Source organism: Anguilla anguilla, chromosome 6 (genome assembly GCF_013347855.1).
Source record: "Anguilla anguilla isolate fAngAng1 chromosome 6, fAngAng1.pri, whole genome shotgun sequence".
NCBI classification, from domain to species: domain Eukaryota; kingdom Metazoa; phylum Chordata; class Actinopteri; order Anguilliformes; family Anguillidae; genus Anguilla; species Anguilla anguilla.
In genome coordinates, this window is record NC_049206.1 from 25,519,268 (window position 1) to 25,541,920 (window position 22,653).

Sequence of the window (22,653 nt, forward strand, 5' to 3'; positions counted from 1 at the left end):
ACTACACTATTTGTTTAGTGATCACACAATGCAGGACGCCTAAATTACGAAAAACATTCCCGTGGAGTTGTTCAAGGATGTAAATTGGCCACATACGCTGCAAATTCTGGTTCAGTTCATACCCGTTTCGTTAAAATGCTCACAGACCGTTTTTATTTTCGGTTTTTCGCGTTGATTGGTGAACGTCCCGCCTACTTTTTGTAACAACCATTCATTGGTGTTTCACGTCATCAATTATAACCCCTCGGTGCCAGTGGGTGCGAGCTGGAACACGTGGTTAGTGCGAAACAGGAACTCTGAGGGTGCTCAATGATGTGTCCGTCAGCTGACTGTTACGAGAACAGAGATGAGGGGACCAGGTAGTCGTTTTATCGCTACAATCTAGTAAAATTTCATCATACATGGATATATGCTAGCCTTTTACTTTAACGAGCAATACTGAGTGGCAGTTTGCGTGCTAAAGATTAAACGACAGTACTAAATCATCTATACCCTAACAACTGTTCGCAGGTTGTTAGCTATTGTTTTAGTTTTTACAGTCGATCATCTGATCGGGAACAGAGTCTAAGTCAAACGTTACTGTGATGCATTTTCCATGCAGTTCGCAGGGTCGAGCTGTCGGGATTCGCTTGGCATCGCTGGGACTGTCTCTACCTCAAACGCTGGCACCATGTTTTTGGATGTCTGTATAAAAAATGACACATTGGCTAGCTAATGCTTATTACGAGCTCAGTTTGTTACTAGCTACGTAGCTAGCCGCATAAGTAGCCAGTAAACATTAAGTGGTAGAAAGAGATAGACGGCTAATAAGGGATATTTATTGTGATGCTCGTAAGGAGAAAGTATAACGCCAGCTAACTGCAAGGATATTTGAAGGGATTCCAAAGAAATGGAAGACGCGCAGCAGAATTTGCCTTTAATCAGGCTGTTGAGTTATGCCGTGGGACACTTTTTGAACGACTTATGTGCCTCTATGTGGTTCACCTACCTGTTGGTATATTACCACTCAGTACTCGGGTTCCAGAACGCTTATGCAGGGGTGTTACTGCTCGTTGGGCAAATTGCGGACGGTATTTGCACTCCTCTCATCGGCTACGAATCGGACCGGACCCCAGGCTGCGGGAAATACGGCAAAAGGAAAACATGGCATCTAGTGGGTGAGTACGAAAGCAGTGACCATTCAGTGGGTGAGTGAAAGCCAGTGTCTTCAGTCGAATGCACATGGGTGTTCTATGAATACAGACTGTATTCATAAAATAAATGAATACAGTATTATGCCGTATAGGGTATAAATAGTGTGTACGTTTTTCGTGAAGTTTGACGTGCAATACTGTTCCAGAATGTAAAAACGAAAGTTATTAAATGAACATTAAAACATTGTCCAGATGGTGTTAGTCTAGTGTTCCTCGTGACAGCATTAGTCAGAAAACACAGGATTGTTATGTGATGAACAGCTTGGTCCAGAATTAGGTGGAAAATGCACCAGAACGGGAAGTGCAGGAGTGAGTCCACTGCTTTAATGAACTAGTGAAACTGAGGGGGAAAAACTGTTTTTCAGTTAATATTTAAAAATAGCATTAAAAACATTGGATTGATATAAATCATTCTGAATTACACGGTTTCATTCAAAGTAACTTTTTTGGTAAATCTAGTACTGTATACGATCAATAAGCTTAAGGAAAGGAGATGGAAAAGGTTTTTATGTTTCATGTTTTAGAAAATAAGAAAGTCGCACACTCGGATTCCTCCTTGCTGTGCTTATTCACCCGGACGAATGCATTTTCTGCTGAAACGTTGGTTTAATAAACACAGCAAATAGGAATCTGAGTGTGCGACTTTCTTATTTTCTATTATTTACGTTCCGTCAATCTGCACTTCTTTCATTTTTGGCTGTGCGCCGTTTTTGTATACGATAGCCTATATGTTTCATGTTTTACGAAACTTGAAAAAGATTTTTGTGATCCAGAGATTATTTAAGCTATTAGTTAATGGCCCTGGCCCTAAGCTATAATATGGCACATACAATTAGAAAATTGTATGGTCTCCTAGTTTGGCTGTTCCCTATGTACTCATGGCGTATATTTGTGATCTCTACTAATACAAATATTTGTAGAATAGCACAGTTCTATATAGTCTCCAGGTTTGTTGTGGCGAATTGGCCCTGCAAATCCTATCACTCGTATAAAAGTTTGCGGCCTGTAAAGTGAACCATAGCTTCATGTAAAGTGCTTTCAATGCACCTAGTGAGGTGAAACATTTTTCATGTAGACATTTTGAAATAGACAAGTGCTAAATACAGAAACAGACAAATTCTTCTTCTTCTTTAAAAGTGGATTTTTCATAGTTTTAATTGGTTTCATAGTTTTTTCTGGCGTTAATAAGTAACATAATTCACATCGTAAGTAACATAATTCACTTAGTCAGCTATTCACCCTCAAGTGCACTTCACTGCCATTGCATCACTGACATCCCACACCGTTAAACAATTGGTGGCAACTGAACTTGGTAGTGGTGTAAAGAGTAGTGTTTAGATATATGTATGCTTTCAGATATATTTTCTGATGTATTCTGTTTTGCAACATAATAAACAAGAGACCTACTTCTTTCTTCACAGATCTATTTACTGTATTTTTGGACAAAATCCATATGCCCTAGTTCATAAATTTGAGGTACAGTTGAGTGCTAATACTTGGTATTACTGATTTAGTGTGTTGAGAATACATGCTTTTAACTCCCATTTGACACCAAATTTGATTTAATACCTTGACTTTTCAAATCTGGGTAATCAGGATCAATTTGCATGGAATTGGCCAGTAGTAAAATGGTTGCACTTCTGGTTTGTTCAATGAGGGTGTTTGGCTTTGTCTTTTATGTTCTAAGGGCAGCTTCATCATTCCTAGTCTAAAGCATTCTTTTAAAACGTAAGGGGTAATCATTTTCCACAAATTATTCATTTTTGTTCCTGTATGTTTTTAATTCACTACAAAATGATGAAATTAAAAATGTGCATGATGGCTAGGTTGTTTTATTATAGTACTGTAGCTGGAAAATACAGCAAATACATCCTCCACTGTTATGGTCTTGCCAACAGGAACTGAAACGGCACATGACTCAGATCAGTGGTGTCAACATAGCAGGTGCACATGGGTGCTCTCTACCTTACTTCCTGTCTCTTTCTCTTGTTTGCTCTAGTTGTGTTTTTTTTCCAACACTGCAAAATGCATACAATAACACTTGCTACAGTATCAGTTGCAAACTTGAGAATGTTAAACACACCAGTCAGTTGACTGGTAGCATATCTCAAGAGGTTCTGAACTCTGGCTTTGTTTATGTATGGTTATTTCAGGGCTTTGAGGCTTAATTAGCACAATAATGAATTAGCAATTAGATAATAGCCTAAATTGTTGTCCAAAATTTGCAATCAACTTTGGCGACGCCGCACACGACTAACTATGGTGAGCTGTTGGGTGGCTCAAAATGTATGTGGTCTGCAGGTTCCAGCATGCCAGTGTTGTCTGTTGTGTGCTATCAAATGCTGACAATGCTAGTGCCAAAGGCAGTCTGTTGCATTTTCCAGTGATGGAACAGTTGACTCCTGGGTAACAGAAAGCGTTGGTGTCCCACGTCTCTTTCAGGAACGGTCAGCGTCCTGATCTCCTTCCCCTTCATCTTCAGCCCATGCCTGGGCTGCGATGAGTACACCCCGCAGTGGGTGGGGCTCACCTACTTCATCCCCTTCATCATCATCTTCCAGTTCGGCTGGGCGGCTACTCAGATCTCGCACCTGTCGCTCATCCCAGAGCTGGTCTCCTGCCAGCACGCCAAGGTGGAGCTCACTGCGTACAGGTATAGCCGTTCTGCCTGACACTGAGAATGCTGCTCTCCTGGTTCCACTAGACCCCAGATTTTTTGAGACTTAGCCAGTGAACCCCATTCACTGTTAATGTACTTGCACTTCTACCAACTGCAGCTGTTGTTGGTGCTCATCACAAGTTGAGAAATGATTGCCTGACTTGCTTGCATAGTATTTCTTTCTGCACCATGCACTGTACACTGAATCTGACCAGCAGGAGTGCAGTTGGCTTATTTGTAAAGTGTTCAGGTTCTGTGCTGAACTCCCATTTTTCACAAGGTTCCTTTCCCTCCTTGATCCTGCGCAGGTATGCGTTCACAGTGGTGGCCAACGTCACGGTGTACGCGGTGGCCTGGCTGCTTTTTCACTTTCAGACGGGGGGGAGTGAGGACCCCTCCATCAGTGACAACCTGGGCCGCTTCGACATCCCTGTGTTCAGGGTGAGAACTGCACTGTGGAGGCTGAGACTGGGGGGGGGGGAGGTGGGTGTTGTGGTTGACGGTGTGGAGAGTCTGTGAGTCAGGATCAAGTTTGTCATTCAGGAAGGATAGAGTTTAGAGTTAGAGTTAGGGTTAGGGTTAGGGTTAGGGTTAGGATCAAGTTTGCCAGTCAGGAAGGATCGAGTTTAGAGTTAGGAGGATCAAGTTTGCCAGTCAGGAAGGATCAAGTTTGGAGTTAGTATCAAGTTTGGGTGTCAGAATCAACTTCAGAGTGAAGCTCAGCTGATTTGTCGTGAGCGTTCCGGTGCAAATGGCTCCCATGCATCACAGGTGGGTGCTACAGATCGGTGGTGGTTGGAGAAAGTTTCTCCCTTATTACTGTAAAGTGTGCTGAGTGTGAGAAAAGCGCTATATAAATGCTATGAATTATTATTCATTTTTTATTATTCATTTTTATTATTTCAAAACCATGAGTGGGGATTGAGTTATGTGTTAGGATTCTGAAAATGGCTGCATAAACACTGTCCATTTGGTAATGGATCAAAGGCTGAGAGAGATAATAGATTGAAAAAAGCTTCTCATAAGGACTATTGTGAAGATGTAAATGTGAAATGGGATTTAGTGAATGTGGAATATGCGTGCGTACCTGCGTGTGTGTGTTTCCTGGTCCTCCCCCTCATTAGAACCTGTTTTCTGGTCCTCGTTAGGACCTGGCTCTGATTGCGCTCGGCATTGGGGTTGTGTTCTCCCTGCTGTTCCACCTGGGCACCAGAGAGAAGGGGCGACGCTCGGAGGAGGCGGACTCTGAGCCCGGGGAGCGCCAGCCCCTGATCATACGGCCCGAGACTGCCCTGCCCACACGACTTCTGGAGTGGAAACACTGGCTGAAGGAGCCAGCCTTCTACCAGGTCAGACCACCTTGTGATGTCACAGCACTGCTGTATCAGGTGTTACAAAACCTGCACTTGTCTTTATACATGTCGTTACATATATTATGTCCAGTGGTGGAAAAGTGAGTGTTAGTGAACTGCATAATGGGCGGGACTACAATATGCTCTCCATTGTAAGTGTGTTACCATGCGATTCTAATGAATATAAATCATGGTGACTTTGTTCCAAATTGCCCCCAAAGTAGTGTTACAGCCGTTGTGGTGTGTGTCCCGTATCTTTACGAAATAAAAAGGCGTCCATGTGTGCTTGAAATGGAGCCACACATGTAGTCTGTACATACACTATCTTGGTAGAGCATCCTTAAACAATGTCCTCAGTTAACCACGCAAGTAAATGATAAATATGTGAATATAACTTTCCCTACACATGATTAATTCAAAATTAGAAAGCAACTAGTGGTTACTGTATATGTCATATTTACATTAGTTGGCTAATGCTGACATCATGGTCAATTAAATATTTTAATGCATGTTTCACAACTTGAGTGGTGACAGTTTATTTAGCTTTTGGTGTCTAGCATGATTAAATATTTGCTAGTGGAAAGAGGGGAAATGTGTGGAGTGGTTTGTGTGGAGGGTTTTCTGTCTGTGACTTGGACTGTTGATACTGAAGTGCACTCCAGAGAGAAGGTTTTCCATGGAACCAATGTATGATGTCATGCATCTGATTTCACTTCCTGTTCACAAGTTTTTTCTAAGTCAGCACATTTGCCACAGTCTCTGGTGGAGGCCAGGAACCTTTTCTTTTCATTCAGCCAAACATGCCTATTATGGGATTCATTTTGAAATACTGACCTTTTTCCATAAAACTTCTAATCAGAATGACTTTAAGTTCAAGCTCCAATTGGATATTTTGTTAAGTGATAATTGTACATCAATCTATTGAATGTATTTATTCAGAATATCATCCATGATGCACTTTAAAGCATTTGTTATCTTTGTTTTTCTTTGGTGTCCAGGTGGCTTTCCTGTACATGTCCACTAGGTTGATTGTCAACATGTCCCAGACCTACATCTCCATGTATCTCACCAACTCTCTGATGCTTCCCAAGGTACAGTAGGAGAGAGGGGGAGAAAGCAGGAGAGATAGCGAGAGCGAAAGTGTTGGAGAAAGTGAAACAAAGCTTTAGAGAAAGTGGGAGAGAAAATGAAACAAAGCAAAAGAGAAAGAGAAAAGGGGGGAAAGGGGGGTCGAAGGAAGGGAGGGAGAGAGGGAAGAACAGTCCTGTGACTGGATTGGTGCTAGACAGACAGTTTTCACGCATTTGAGAGTGTGTTTGTTTGAGTGGACAAGCAAGTTGGGGACAGCATGTATGCGACAGTGGCATCTGGTTTGACAAGGTTGTGTTGTGGTGTAGAGCAGATGTCTTCCCCCTTTGCAGAAATTCATCGCCACCATCCCCTTGGTGATGTATCTGAGCGGATTCCTCTCCTCCCTGGTCATGAAACCCTTCAGCAAGCTGATTGGTCGAAGCGTGAGTGTCTGTATCTCATCAACAGAATGCTGTGGACTTCCCTACTATATTTTCCATAGATAGGGATAGTAGGCATATTTGCAATAAATTAAGTTCTGGTATTATAAGTCACATTAATGGAAAAATGTTTTCACTTGGGATTGACAAATGCTTTCTTGAAGTTATTCATATGAATACTTATGTAGATATGTTAATTTGCTTTCCTTTTTATCTTTCCTCACATAGATGACCTACTTTGTAGGCCTCTTGCTAATCATGGGCTTTTCCTACTGGGTGTTGGTGGACACAGCGATGGGGCAGCGGGTTTATGGGGCCGCAGTGCTGCTGGGTGCTGGGTCAGCCACGATCCTGGTCATGTCCCTGTCCATGACGGCTGACCTCATCGGGGAGCATTCGGTAGGAATTTACAGTCTGTGCTGATGTGCCTGTGCCAGTGCTAAAAATGAAATACAGCATAAAATGGCTTCCAAGACTCAATCAAATCAAAGACATTGTCTCTTCGCCTATCCAAAAGTGGATTTTTGATCATTCTGAGGAATGTTCTAGAAAAAAAACACTAAAGGAGCTGACAGTAATTAATCTCTGCCTATTGCAAAACAGCAGTGCTTAAAGTGGGACCCAAATTGTGGGGGATGGGTTGGAAAATGTTACAAAGTGTTAACACACATTATTTACTACTTATAGTACAGTTAATTGACTGAACTGCAGTGATTAAAAATGATGTTAATGTATGTGTTGTAATGAATTTAATGACAAACTGAATTGGGACAGATTTGTTCTTTATTAGCCATGAATCATCATTGACTGAGTCTTTCTTTCTCCTGTCTTGTATTTGGCAGCAAAGCGGGGCCTTTGTATATGGGGCCATGAGCTTCACAGACAAGGTGGCCAATGGCGTTGGAGTGATGATTATCCAGCTGCTACACCCCTGCCAGTGAGTCCCTCCCTTTTACCCTGTTTACACCTCCTGTCTCAGTCTCTCACTTCCTGTCTCCAAACTTCCTGGTCGAATCCCCCATTCCTATGTCCTCTCTCGTTTCTCATAGCTTAGCTTGTTTTTGTTACAAATCTTTTAAGGAAGCTTGGGTCCAGCAGTGCTGTGGAGCATTTATGTAAATAACTGCATATATTCTTTTCTTTTTAAACACAAGGCTTCCCAACCTTGCTCCTTGAGCTCTATCGTCCTGTAGGTTTTCATTTCAACTCTAACATGGCAGACCTGATTCAACTCATTAGCAGCTAGAGATCTGTTGTATCTGTTGAATGAGGAGTGCTTTGTTAGGGTTGGAGTGAAAACCCACAGAATAGTAGATCTCCAGGAACCAGCTTGGGCAGATCTGCCTTAGAGGAAACCGGACGTAACCACAGCCAGCTTTTTTTATTTTTTTTATTTTTAAAAGAGGAACAATGCAACATTGTCTTTTGAAGCCAAACAACAGCTCTAGGTTGTGTATTTCTCATCGACTATACCTAGCTTAAGTGAAATTGAAAAGTCCATGTGTTTTAGACAACTATTTACTATTGTATGATTGCTGTAAACAAGATATTATTACTGTGTCATAGGCAAATTTTGTTTAAACATTTTCTACACTTTTCTGCTTTCCATCCAGTCATTTAATTAATATAAACGGCAACCAACATTTCAGAATGAAATGTACCTTTTACCCAAAAGCATCTTCAACTCAAACCAAAACGATCACCAATTATCTATCAGCAGTCATTAATCTGTTTTACCATTTTTAAATGGATCAGTGAAATGGTACGCAAAATACTCATAACAAAAAAGAGGAAAGTTGCAACAATTTTGCTCTTGGTTATTTAGGTGACTTTCGCTGCTTGGCTCATATGCCTTTTATGGCATAACATGTCAGAGGTGGTTCATTTCATACTGGACTGGTCTTCCCCATGACTACCACTGGTGAGATAGCCAAGTCACTGAAAATCACTCCTTTGTAGCAGTTCCGAGCTGCCCTGAAATATGTTTTATTTTTAATTCATAACCGTTTTGACTAGGGAGAAGTGGCTAATAGGTTGTGGTCAGGTTTCATTTTCTTTTGTTACGCCGTTGGTTGTCAAGGACATCAGTGTTTGCGTGCATACTTGCGTGAGCGCTACAGAAGCAGCTAACTAACTGAGGGGAGCCGTGTGTAGCTAAAAGATAGTTATTTGAAAGCAGTCATAATGATAACAAAATCATCTATGTACATGAATTTAACATGTAAATATGTAAATGTAGCAGGACCCTAACTTGATCTTGGTGGTCTAATCTCAGACTCTTTGAATGAGAGTTGAAAGGTCATGTGTCTGTTCCCAGTACACAGCTGTGTTGCCCAGCCTGCGTGTGGTACTACCGTAACGTCATGGTGATTGTCACTGGGGGCGTGGCCTTTGCAGCCGCACTCGCCCTGTGTACCATCCTCATCTGGCCTATCAGGATCCGGCAAAGTAAGTGTAATGAGCAAGGCAATTTATTCAGAAAGAAATGACAATCAGAATTTCGCTCTCAGTCTCTCTTTTGGACACACACACATACACACACACGCACACAGATACATACACACATACACGCACACACAGGCACACACGCACACAGATACATACACACATACACGTGCACACACTCACGCTCACAGGCGCGCACACACACATACACACACACACACACACAAACACACAGATACATACACACACACATGCACACACAAACGCACGTGAACACACGTGCTTTAAATACAAATGCTCATCCCAATGACCTGTGATCCTAATGAGCTTCGAGCAGCAGAGAATGAGACTGAGAGTGAGCGTGTGACTGCATGCTGGTGAGTTGAGGCAAGCGTTTGTTTGTACGTATGCGGGGATGGGGGTGTGAGCTTGGGCCTGCATGTGGGGGCAAGCCTGTGAGTGCGTGCACACGTTACAGAGGGAACGTGAGAGTTTGGGAACATTTGCGAGTTTGTGTGAATGTGTGAATTTTACGAGGCTGTGTGAATGTATGAGTGAGCAGTGGGAGCAGTGACTGTGAGGCTTGGGTCTGAAGCACAGCTGCCTTACGTTTCAGACTCTCCACAGAAGCTGATAAACAGTCCTGTCATCAGACAGGTAGAGGGTGAGCACTCCCAGCCTGACTCAAACAGCTCTAATCCCCAATGTTACTGTAGTAGGGAATGTCATTAATCCTATGGCACTAATTGCAATTAGGGATTGTGATGGCACTAATTCCACTGCATAAGAGATTGTGATGAGACTAATTCCCCTGCCTTAGAGATTGTGATGACACTAATTCCACTGCATTAGAGATTGTGATGACACTAATTCCACTGTAATAGGGATTGTGATGACACTAATTCCACTGCATTAGAGATTGTGATGGCACTAATTCCACTGCATTAGGGATTGTGATGGCACTAATTCCACTGTAATAGGGATTGAGATGGCACTAATTCCACTGCATTAGGGATTGTGATGGCACTAATTCCACTGTAATAGGGATTGTGATGGCACTAATTCCACTGCATTAGGGATTGTGATGACACTAATTCCACTGCATTAGGGATTGTGATGGCACTAATTCCACTGTAATAGGGATTGAGATGGCACTAATTCCACTGCATTAGGGATTGTGATGGCACTAATTCCACTGTAATAGGGATTGTGATGGCACTAATTCCACTGCATTAGGGATTGTGATGACACTAACTCAACTGCATTAGGGATTGTGATGGCACTAATTCCACTGTAATAGGGATTGTGATGACACTAGTCCTATTGCAATAGGGATTGTGATACCATTGGTGTCACAATCCAATTGTGTTTATGGCAACCCTCACCACAAATTATCACATTGCTTTCACATTTAAAACCACAAAAATGTTTTGATTACGTAGTGTTATCAGTCAGTTATGTTGCTTCTTGTTAAACAGCCCAGAAATACAAAATTAGATAGTAAATTTACTATGTATTGTACCTTCTCCATATTCATCTGAATTTAAAAAATATGGATATGTAATAGCTATGTATATTTCAAAGATCTGCATTCTTTGTATACATGTACAACACATTGTGTCCATTCTTTGCTTTATGCATGGTTCATGGAAACTGGATGTAAAATTTTGTAAAACAAATCTGGCCCCCGGAAGAAATCGTTAAAGAACCTGTTAGTACAAGTAGTTAATAAATCTTGTACAGCTGATCCCACACATTTCTGTATTGCATTGCCTACAGCACTGCAACACAGATTATATCTCTACCAATTGGGATAGCACTGAACTGCAATACATCTATCACCACCTACTGGGCCAATGCTGAACTACATCCAAACTGTATTTTCACCTATATGCAGTGTACTTCTGGAGCAGTACACTCTTTTTTTTTTTAGCGTATCTGGTATGAATTCTCCCTTTCCCACTCTCCCAATCGCTCTCTTCACAGCTCCGTCCGGTGTTGGCGGCCTGCTGGGAACAGATGAGCCAGACTCTGAGGAAAGCGAGGACTGAGGGACCATCAAATGAGGATCAGAGCAGCGCCTCAGGGCAGCCATGCTGAGGCCGAGTGGGAACCACTGCTGAGCCTGATGGTGCCCCTGTGGACCTGCTCCTCATCCTCCGGACTCGTGGCTGCAGCTCTTTAGACAATGTGATTGGCTGTTGTCATTGTGACACAGTCTGCCTCAGTCACTTTCGATGTTTAACTATAAACTACCTTATATGTTAAACACTGAATTTATGAAGGCTATATTTTAACATATGTCAGTATATTTCTCTCTCTCTCTCTCCCTCTCTCGCTCTGTCTATATATAAAACATGAAAATGTGCATATATACAGTATATGCATATATGCACATTTTCATTTGGGCCAAATATATGGTATATATAGTGAGAGTTGTCAATATGTGGCACAGCTTGCTTGTAGGAGCAAAAAAACATTGAAACCCTAAGTCCAGGTTTTATGCAGTGTGGGAAAAGTCATAAATGGACTATTACTTTATTCCATTATTCCTTTCACTACCTTAGACTATCCTTAGAGAAACCTCATCCTAAGAAAACGGAATAAAAGAAGCTAATTTGGGTGTTTCAAAGGGAATTGAGAGGACGTGTGTTCACTGATTACAGTGGCCACATTATTGGACAGGTAATGCCACTAAGATACGCACAAAAGACTAGAGTTCAGTTCAGGGAATGTTGTATATCAGTGCAAGCTGCATTTTTTAAGGTCTCATAGCCAAAAGATGAAGAGGACCAAGTTAATGTAAGCCAGTCAGGAGATTGAATGTCTGACTAACACTAAAATATGCTGTCTATCCCATGCATCATTCTTGGGATGGAGGAAATATGGGCTTATAACTTTCGCCTTCTGTGCAATGCTTAATCTCCAGAAATGAATTTTTGAATAATTTCATTTACTACGTAAATAGTGTGTGGTGACAGTGATCATAGCTTTGCATTGCGCATTCTAATGAAAGGGAATCAAAATGTACAGTAAAAAGCAAACGCGGAAATGTACTGTGTCTATTTCTGTAGTGAAAATGATATAGGCTACACAGCAAAAAATCACCACTAATATGTCCCTTCTGTCTGTTTTGTGGAAGCACTTTTGTTTTTTTCGTTACAATCCGGGCAATCAGTTTATAATGCACTGAAGCATTCACTTTTTCAGGTCGGTGTAACCTAGAAAAAGTTTACTTTTCTAAAAAGTTATTTTTAGTTAGTCATAATTTGTCATCTCTATGCTCCTGTGCAGTAGTACTGAGTACAGTAACTACATTTCTAAATGAAAGGTTTACCATTTTTATTTTTGTATCTCATTGAATTAATTGCGAATGTTGTAGGTGCCTTCGATTAACTTGAATGATCATGTAAGTTGTGATCTGCATCCCCCGCTTATGAAAGGGGAGTATATCTATGGAGTATATGTGATGAGAGGACCGGAATCTTCTTTTGCATATATTGATTGCTATTGTTCTGTGATTTAATTTAGGTTTTTGGACAATGAATAAACAATTACTCTGTCACATGTATTTCTGTGCAAACCAATTATATTCTATTTTGTACCATGTTTCCTGATTTTACTATGTATTTTAGTATGGATCTAAAACACCAAAACAATGTTTTTTTGTTTTTTTTAACGTTTTTCTATCATGATGAAAATTATATAAAGTTGATGCAATCCAGACATACGTTTGTACTGTGTTCATGTTCCATTTTGTGGAGACGTCCTTGTGACCTTAACTGCACTGCTTCAGGGTCATGCTTCAAGGCCACTTGGTGTCTAATTCAGACTCTTCCACAGACCACTGAAACAATTAGTAAGGACTTGGTGGTACATGACCTAAACATGAACATTTAAACAAACCAAGCCTGCCGCTCATTTTGTTCTTAGCCAGATTTACAGTATGCATTTTTCCTGAGAGTCACCTGAACACTGTGTTGTGAATTAAGTTGTGAAAATAGGCATACTAAGTGTGATAAAAGGAAAACAAATTAATTCAATGAATGTTCTGGAAGTACAGCCTGCAGCTGCCGTGGTGATGTGAAGAAAGGTTTATGGACAGTTGGAGGAGAGTAGTTCATCCCTGCTCATTAATGGATTCCGTAATAAAAGTGGGTTGTATTTGCTGTCGATTGGGTGGGGTTTCTGTTTGTGACGATGCCAGGGTGGGGGACAGTGGACACCCCCCCCCTCCTCTTCCCAGATGGAGAATTGTATTCCCTTTGAATACAACTGCCCGCCGTAGAAGTTCATGTCCTACCACCAGCCAGACATTGGGAAATGTGTTGTGCTTCTTGGAAGAAGATTACAAGGTTTTCAAGAACAAAAATATATGTGTGTGCAAGTTGCCTGTCGCTGTTTATTTAATTATTCTGGGATCTGGGCAAGAAGGGGGAAATGAGTTTAAGTATGTTCCCCTGTCCTGATATTGCTGGAAACTGTGATATTGAAAGGAGAGAAAAGCTTGTTCTCAAACAGAATAACGTGTCAGTCAGCTATTCGGTAAAGGCATCCTGATGTATGACTTAATATGCCATTGTTCCGTTGGTTAGAGGAGAGGACCTTTATAAATCTTAGAATATTTCATTATGAATCTTGAAATATTGAACTCTAAAAAAGATTTATTGCATCTCGCTGACTTTTTTAAAGAATGCATTTTTACACATGAAAATTGTGAGCATTAATATTATTCTACAGTGGAGGGACTATCCTAAATTGTATCATCTCTTATGAGCAGTTCCCCCACTTACATCTTTTCCAGAGTGAACTGCACTGTAACTGAATTCATCAATTTGCATCATAGTACAAAAATCATAAAACACATACAACTCAAGCAGCCATTTTGTCAGTAAGATAAACAACATGTGTTTGTTGAATATAGGCCCTAATGTTATTGGTTAAAATGTAGTAAGTTTACAGGTCAACAGAACTTGACTGAAAACAATTAGGTTTTTATCACCCCCCCCCCCCCCCCCCCCCCCCCCCCCCCCCCTCTGATGGTGTTTTTCCAGTTGCAAGTAAACATACTCCCACTCTTCAGGAGACATACCGTCATTTATCTGTCAAGAGTGCCTTTGTGCCAGATGAGTTATCCCATGCGTAGTCTTTGAAATGGTGTTTGATCAGATGCATAGACTCCTCTCAGAATGACTATCAGAACAATTGTTATCGCTGTTGTGAGATGCAACACAACTAAAATATCTAATCTTTTCAAGCAGAAGACGTACTGTAAGTGGCAGCCAATACAGTGAGAGGAAGGTTGAGAGAAAAGTAACAATGAAATGTAGAGCAATGGAAGGACACTAGTCTTTAATGTATCATGAACCGCCCACCATGCTATTATATCTGTTTATACACAGGATACACACAATGGTCCCTCTTCCACTTCAATGGCTCCGATGATCATGTCCCATATCATCACTGAAAGATGATTTACGTCTCCAGCAGTTACTACGAAATTCAGTTACACATTACTGTTGTATTGAAACTCCTACTGAGTGTTTCACTTACATCCAACGTCTTGAAGTTGTGAGCAAAATGTATCACATCGTCTGTGTGATACAGAATATCAGGGCTGGGATCGGTCGCATTACCATTCCGCCTATTCTCATAGCTGTCACGTGAAAGGTTATTGAGTGCTTTGAGTTGGGCAGGATAAAGGGAATGTATGAGCTGACTTAGTATAGTAGAAATCTAGAATTTAGATTATTAAATATTTAGCGTTTAGAAATATATGTGTATGGAAATTTGCATCAGAAAGTTTTTATGTGATCTCATTTAAATGGCCAAGATGGGTTATATTACTACTTTCACCCTAACAGCAAGAAGTAAGAAAAAAGTTAACCAAATTTGACCTGAATCTTTTATAAAAATCTTTTTTTCATGGTAATAAGCATGATGCACTTTCCTCTTTTTTTGTAAATGTTTGTTTAAACAGTTGCCCTTACATACAAATTGTCTTAGAAATTATGAAATCTTATAAGCTCATTCAAGCAGTTGTACATTTACCAGAAATTCTTTATTGCAGTTTTATTATTGACAGTTTTACATTTTACATAGCTTTATCACGTACCAAACATTTTAAATATTTGCCAGGATCTTCTTTTATATTTCCAAGAAATTTTTTGTAACACTTTTTTAAATCTCATTTTTCATATTTCATTTGCTGGCAATCTTAATTTTTACAGTTGTTCACATACTGAGCTGCTCATGCACAGTGCTGAAGAACTGCACATCTTTCACTACTTCTCAATGCAGACTGAAGCTGCCAATCAACCAGAGTAGATTTTAATGCAAGATGAGGTGGGGAACCCCCTGATGACTCATCCTTTACCCCAGGCGACATTATGGCCGACTGTTTCGCCCAGCTACATTGAAAGCTGGCATTAGTCACTTTGCAAGCTTTCACTGCATCAAGAACAGGTGCTTTACCTGGTGCCAAAAGCATTATTCTTCTGCTAAGAAAATTCATTTAAAAACATTTTTGATGTGAGTATAGCAATATTAGAGTGTATATTTCCAATGCACAAACACGTATTTCTATATTGTTTTCTAGCTAGTGATAATATTGAACTCATTTACTATACTGTCATATAGTAAATTAGTTACATATTGTGTACCAATGGCATACAAACATAGTACTGGTGTAACATCTTTTGCTCACTAAAAGACGATAAGCTCATAATTGCGACTCTTAAGTGCTTCTAGGTAGTGATAGTGATCCAGATAGTGATTTAAACCTTCAAAAAATTCCAATTAGTCTTTGTGTAGCTGTATGGTATTATACCATACATTGTAACTAACAAAAGCGATTTCAGTGGATCAGTATTGTTTGATGCATTTCTGTTTATTTCTGTCTGCAATTTATCAAATTGTCACATTGTACAAATTTGTTATACCTTTCACTTATTAAATAACACTAATAATACTGTACTGTATCCCTTATCACTGCACCCAGAGTGTGCAGTCTTAATAATAATAATAATAATAATAATAATAATAATAATAATAAAGTTCTCACAAACTGGTTTAGCACCATGCTTGGTGATATCATGTTGTGGTGAATTAATGGCTAAATATTTATTTTTGAGAACTGCAGCCATCAGGGTGTTAATTTAGCTTACTTGTGTTAAATAATTAATGATGTAACTTTAAAGGAAATCTCTGTTGGTGCATTTAAAATATTAATGATTTTAGCTTTAAAAGGGAACTACTTATAGCTAACCTACTTTAAATGTTTTTATTTGGGCCACGAACTGTACTAAATTGATGCACTTTCTATAAAACTTATTTAGACAATCAAAATGATTGCCCAATGTTTTCATCCTATGAAGGACACAAATATTAAGTTCTTGTTATAATATTAGGTTTGTGGATGGTAGCCCTGAATGAAAAGTTTACTTGGGGGCTACTACAAAATGTTACATGGAATCACTCAATTATCGATGTATTTAACTTCTATTAAATTGTATCCAGTAAATCATTACCATTACATGGTGTGAAATAGTGTGCGTTTATTATGCGGTGCGCACAATAAGGTAGTTGTTATTATCAGGTGAGAGACGTAGTTTCTTGAAGAGAGGAAATCCTTTGCTTCGTCTGCAAAAACAGCAACAATTAATGAATGAATTTTTGTCACTCTTAAAATGATTTAGGGCTGTTTTGTAGTTATATATATTATAAAATATAATGCTTAAAGATTGTGACAGCTTGATCAAAAATGAGAAATTTCTGCATTTCTCTTGTTAACTCATCCCAATATCTAAAACTAAGCAAGAAATGTTTTGTTCGTAACAAGTATGCATAATAAAAACCCTTGTGTGAATATCATATTCAAAACCATAATTAATATGTGACAATGATTGGACAATAACAGGTATGATTACACAAATCCATCTGAATTTGCAGGACTATTGTACCAGTGTCTGAGCAGGAACCTGAAAACTTCCAGAACATCACATAATATGCTCCATCACAGAGACAGGGGTAATCAAAGGAAAGATGATAAAATAAAAGTCCTGTGAAGATCATTCAACCTTTATGTGGGCAAGAGCTGGGTAATTCAAGGCTGGAGGTGGGAGGGATGTTTTAATTTCCACTGACTTGACTGAAAAATAAACAGCCTTTTCAAAAAAAAAAAAAAAAAAAAAAAAAACCTGAGCTTTAGGCCCATTAAGAGGATGTAGCGTAATGAGTCCATGTCTTCTTCATGAACAGGAAGTCCTGGCCATAGGCTTCCTTAACAGACTCCAGCTGTAGGGCGATATTGATGAGCTCCCAGAGCCGTTGCTCTACCTGTGTGTTCCCGGAGCACCAGGGGTGGGGTGGGGTGGGGGGGGTGGCTGTAGGCGTAGTGCCGGTGGTGGCGGGAAGTGCTCGGAGCGCGTGCGCTTCAAGTCAGAAGTCATGAGTCCCTGTCTTGATCCAGCCCGGTCTGTGAGACCGCACACATGAAAGGTCCGTCTCCTCCCGGGATGTCTCTCCCAGTGTTTAGTTCTGTCAAAATGGGGTTGAGAGTGTGGGTGGCTGGAAGTTCTCTTTTTTTGTTCAACACGTTTTTTTCTATTCTGTGCAATATTCTATCCAAGCCAGAAAATAGCCACCACTTGAATGAGTGTTTGGTTAATCCAGAAACCCTGCTTCCTCTATCAACATGCACTGTAATGTCAGAGCTTGATAAACCAATAGTGTGTGTCTGTGTGTTTGTGCCTGTGCGTGCTTGTTGTGTGTGTGGTGTGTGTGTGTGTGTGTGTGTGTGTGAGTGTGTGCGCGTGTGTATGTATGCGTGTATATGCGCTGGTGTGCATGTGTGTATGTGTGTGTGTGAGTGTGTGCTCGTGCCTTTGTGTGCGTGTGTATGTGCGTATGCCTGTGCGTGTCTGTATGTGCATATGTGTATAGGTGCGCATGTGTCTATGTGTGTGTCTGTGTGAGTGAGGTTCTTGTGTATGTGATCTGGGCTCGTCTAACAGCCTGTGGCAGTGGAGCGTGCTGCTGGAGGAGCTGCGTTTCTACAGAGGGAGCTGCCGCCGCTGCTCCCAGTCCTCCCTGTGTGACCCTGTGTGTCTGCGCTGCCCAATCCTGAGGTGAGGATGACAGGGAGGGAGATGCCAGGCAGGGCAGCAGGAGGGACGAGCAGGGCAGCAGTGTGACTCCGGCGCGTGGCTCTGCAGAGCTGTTCTCCGTGGCCGTCTCCCCCTGCGCTTCCCCTCGCTCTGCCCGTCACACCCGGTTCCCCATGGCGCACCCCAGCCTCACGCACATGGGCGGCAAGCCGGCGGACAGCGCCGTCAAATGGCAGCTCTGCTACGACACGACCGCCAAGACCTGGTGGATGGTGAGTACGACTCGGAACGTTCCGAAAGCTGCGCTCTGTTTCACGTCAGTACATTCTGGAAGCTGGTGCTTCATTTTTACAGCCAGGCTGATAATGCCTTGAAGGATATCTGATTTTGAAACTCTTTAATGACTTTTAATGAGTGTCATTAACAATGTATATCGCAGCATTATTTTGATGTTTTAGCTATCCCTATGCCTTAAGAGGTGAATTATTAGTTAAAAAAAAATGAATGAACAACAAAAATATTATACATATAAATACATTATAGGTGTTTATATGTGTTATATTATGTCTCCTGCCGGTTTTAATGTATATCACATATTGTGTATCTAATGTGTGACATGTGCATCACAAGAAACATGCATATTTTGTTAATCTAAATATGAGATCAAATTTTTTAAGACAGCATTTTTATTGGATTTCTAAATTTGTGAAACATAATAATGAATGAAAATAATAAATTAAACATTATCTTAGCATTTTGATACTTCTAGTTTTTTTTTTTGTTTGCTTGATTGTTTGTTTAAACTTTCCAAAGCCTTAGCACAGCAAAGTATATTTGAATAATGAACATTAAGGCACATTAATGATTGACAGTGACTATTTATCTTTCATATGTTATTTCCAAACTTTTCCTCCTGTGTGACCACTGTTGGAAAGTTTTCCCTCTCGGAGATATCCTTCCCAGGAAAAAGGATGGGGTCTCACAAGGACACAGGCTTCTAGCGTTTAGGCTGTCAAGAGAGCATCATACGCACTCAACTCAAGTATTTGGAAAAGATATAATGTCATACATTCATTGATACAGTATGTTCACATCTGGTTCTACAAAATTCACTTTAGACTCTAACTTGAGCAGTTACCTTAATGTGTAGCTTTCTCCTAACTCCCAGTAGTAAAGTTGGCATAAACATGTTCTGGAACCTGCAAGAAACATAGAATCCAGTATAAAATAACAAGGAACTGTCTCTATCCTGACTTAAAGGTTTGTATTTTATGTGGCTAAAATCAGTTGTTTGAAGCTGCTTTTCAGTTAAATGGATTAGCGTTTAGCTTAAGGCTGCTTGTTCCGCAGTGTTAGGCAAGATATCATAACTCATCTGTTTTTCTATTTCTCTTCCTTCATTTTTTCTCACTGCATTTTTATGATTGAAAAAAGAGAGAGCATGAGGAAACCAATTCATTTTTTCAGCGCGTTCAGTGTCTTGGTTAGGTGTGGCCACCAGAGTTAACATATGAACTCATTTCAGTACCAAGATTAATCAGTGTACTTATTAGTGGTTGTATTGTGCAGCTTTGTTCATTCTGAGTATTGTTATATTGCCTGGAAAACAAACACAGCTGATAAACAAACACAACTGCTTTAGCCAGTATGCAGTGAGCTCCATAATGTTTGGGACAAACACATATTTTTCTTTGGGTCTGTACAATTTTAGATTTGTTATGAAACCATTCACATGTGGTCACAGTGCACATTCTCAGTTTTTATTTAATGGTATTTTTATACATTTTGGTTTCATCGTGTAGAAATTACTGCACATTTTAAACTTTTTAAGGAATTATAATGTTCGGGACATACAGTATTAATATTATGTAAATGAAAGTGGTTATGTTTAGTATTTTGTCATACAGTGCCTTCGGAAAGTATTCAGACCCCTTCACTTTTTCCACATTTTGTTATGTTACAGCCTTATTCTAAAATTTATTAAATTAATTGTTATTCTCATCAATCTACACACAATACCCCATGATGACAAAACGAAAACAGGTTTTTAGACACTTTAGCAAATTTATTAAAAATAAAAAACTGAAATATCACATTTACATAAGTATTCAGACCCTTTGCACTGACACTCAAAATTGAGCTCAGGTGCATCCTGTTTCCATTGATCATACTTGTTTCTACAAATTGATTGGAGTCCACCTGTGGTAAATTCAGTTGATTGGACATGATTTGTAAAGGCACACACCTGTCTATATAAGGTCCCACAGTTGGCAGCGCATGTCAGAGAAAAAACCAAGCCATGAAGTCGAAGGAATTGTCCGTAGACCTCTGAGACAGGATTGCGTTGAATTACAGATCTGGGGAAGGGTACAAAAACTTGCTGCAGCATTGAAGGTCCAGAAGAACACAGTGGCCTTCATAATTCTTAAATGGAAGAAGTTTGGAACCACCAGGACTCTTCCTAGAGCTGGCCGCCTGGCTAAACTGAGCAATCGGGGGAGAAGGGCCTTGGTCAGGGAGGTGACCTAGAACCTGATGGCCACTCTGACAGAGCTCCAGAGTTCCTCTGTGGAGATGGGAGAACCTTCCAGAAGGTCAACCATGTACATTACATTGCATTACATTACAGGCAATTAGCAGACGCTCTTATCCAGAGCGACTTACACAACTTTTTTTACATAGCATTTTACATTGTATCCATTTATACAGCTGGATATATACTGAAGCAATTTCCTTGCTCAAGGTTACAACGGCAGTGCTTGCTCAAGGGTACAATGGCAGTGTCCTACCCGGGAATCGAACATGCGACCTTTCGTTTACAAGTCTAGTTCCTTACCCACTGTGCTACACTCCGTGCTCCATCTCTGCAGCACTCCACCAATCAGGCCTTTATGGTAGAGTGTCCAGACAGAAGTCAGTCCTCAGTAAAATGCACATGACAGCCCGCTTGGAGTATGCCAAAAGGCACCTAAAGGACTCGAGAAACAGGATTCTATGCACTGATGAAACCAAGATTGAACTCTTTGGCCACAATGCCAAGAGTCACGTCTGGAGGAAACCAGGCACCACTCATCACCTGGCCAATACCATCCCTACAGTGAAGCATGGTGGTGGCAGCATCATGCTGTGAAAACTAGTCAGGATCGAGGGAAAGATGAACGGAGCAAAGTGCAGAGAGATCCTTGATAAAAACCTGCACCAGAGTGCTCAGGACCTCAGACTGGGGCAACGGTTCACCTTCCAACAGGACAACGACTCTAAGCACACAGGCAAGACAAAGCAGTGGTTTCGGGACAAGTCTGTGAATGTCTTTGAGAGGCTCAGCCAGAGCCCGGACCTGAACCCGATCTAACATCTCTGGGGAAACCTGAAGATAGCTGTGCAGCAATGCTCCCCATCCAACCTGACAGAGCTTGAGAGGATCTGCAGAGAAGGATGGGAGAAATTCCCCAAATACAGGTGTGCCAATTTTGTAGCGTCATACCCAAGAAGACTCGAGGCTGTAATCGCTGCCAAAGGTGCCTCAACAAAGTATTGAGTAAAAGGTCTGAATACTTATGTAAATGTGATATTTCAGTTTTAAAAAAATAAAAAATAATTAGCAAAAAATTCTAAAGCTGTTTTTGCTTTGTCATTATGGGGTATTGTGTGTAGATTGATGAGAATAAAAAATAATTTAATCCATTTTATAATAAGGCTGTACAAAATGTGGAAAAAAGTAAAGGGGTCTGAATACCTTCTTTAGGCACTGTATATTCTTTGCACGCAATGGCTGCTTGAAGTCCGTGACCCATAGATATCACCAGGTGCTGAGTATCTTCTCCATCTTCAACTTGTTTTGTGGGCTAGTGAGTGGTCTTCAGTTTTCACATAAGTATATGGAACACCTTTGGATTCATATTGGGTAAATGACTTATCAAGAATTTACTTTGAAAAGCTCCTCTTTTGCTTTAGCAGTATGTTTGGGATCATTGTCTTACTGTAGGATGAAGCATCTGATGAATTTGGAGGCATTTGGTTGAACTTGAGCGGATAAGATGCTTCTGAACACTTCAGAGTTCATTCTGCTGTGGCTATCAGCAGTTACATCATCAATGAAGACAAGTAAGCAAGTATCTGTGGAATCTATACATACCCAAGCAATAACACCCCACCACCACCATGTTTCACACATGACTCTTTCCATCTCTTCGATACAAGTGAATCATGGACTCATCTGTTCGCAGAACCTTTTTCCAGAACTCTGCAGACTCTTTTAGGTGCTTCTTAGACAGTTTTAACCCGGCCACCCTGTTTTTGTGGCTAACTAGTGGTTTGAATCTTGCAGTGTAACATTTGTAGTTCCTGAAGTATTCTGTGAACAATAGGCACTGACATATCCATGAC

At 40.5% G+C, this 22,653-nt stretch overlaps 1 protein-coding gene across 2 annotated transcripts; it reads left to right on the forward strand.

Moving 5' to 3' along the window:
* The first annotated feature begins 275 nt into the window (after nt 1–275).
* On the forward strand, nt 276–12,888 carry mfsd12a (major facilitator superfamily domain containing 12a). 2 transcript variants are annotated; one of them, XM_035423553.1, is made up of 11 exons: nt 276–1,157; nt 3,636–3,846; nt 4,161–4,293; nt 5,001–5,201; nt 6,203–6,295; nt 6,626–6,718; nt 6,944–7,114; nt 7,558–7,652; nt 9,033–9,163; nt 9,777–9,824; nt 11,147–12,888. In XM_035423553.1, exons 1-11 carry the CDS (start codon nt 890–892, stop codon nt 11,209–11,211), a joined length of 1,509 nt encoding a protein of 502 aa, XP_035279444.1. In that variant the 5' UTR covers nt 276–889; the 3' UTR covers nt 11,212–12,888. The 2 variants fall into 2 exon arrangements, with proteins under 2 accessions (XP_035279444.1, XP_035279445.1); XM_035423554.1 differs by lacking the exon at nt 9,777–9,824 and having other exon boundaries at nt 890–1,157.
* Nucleotides 12,889–22,653: the final 9,765 nt, after the last annotated feature.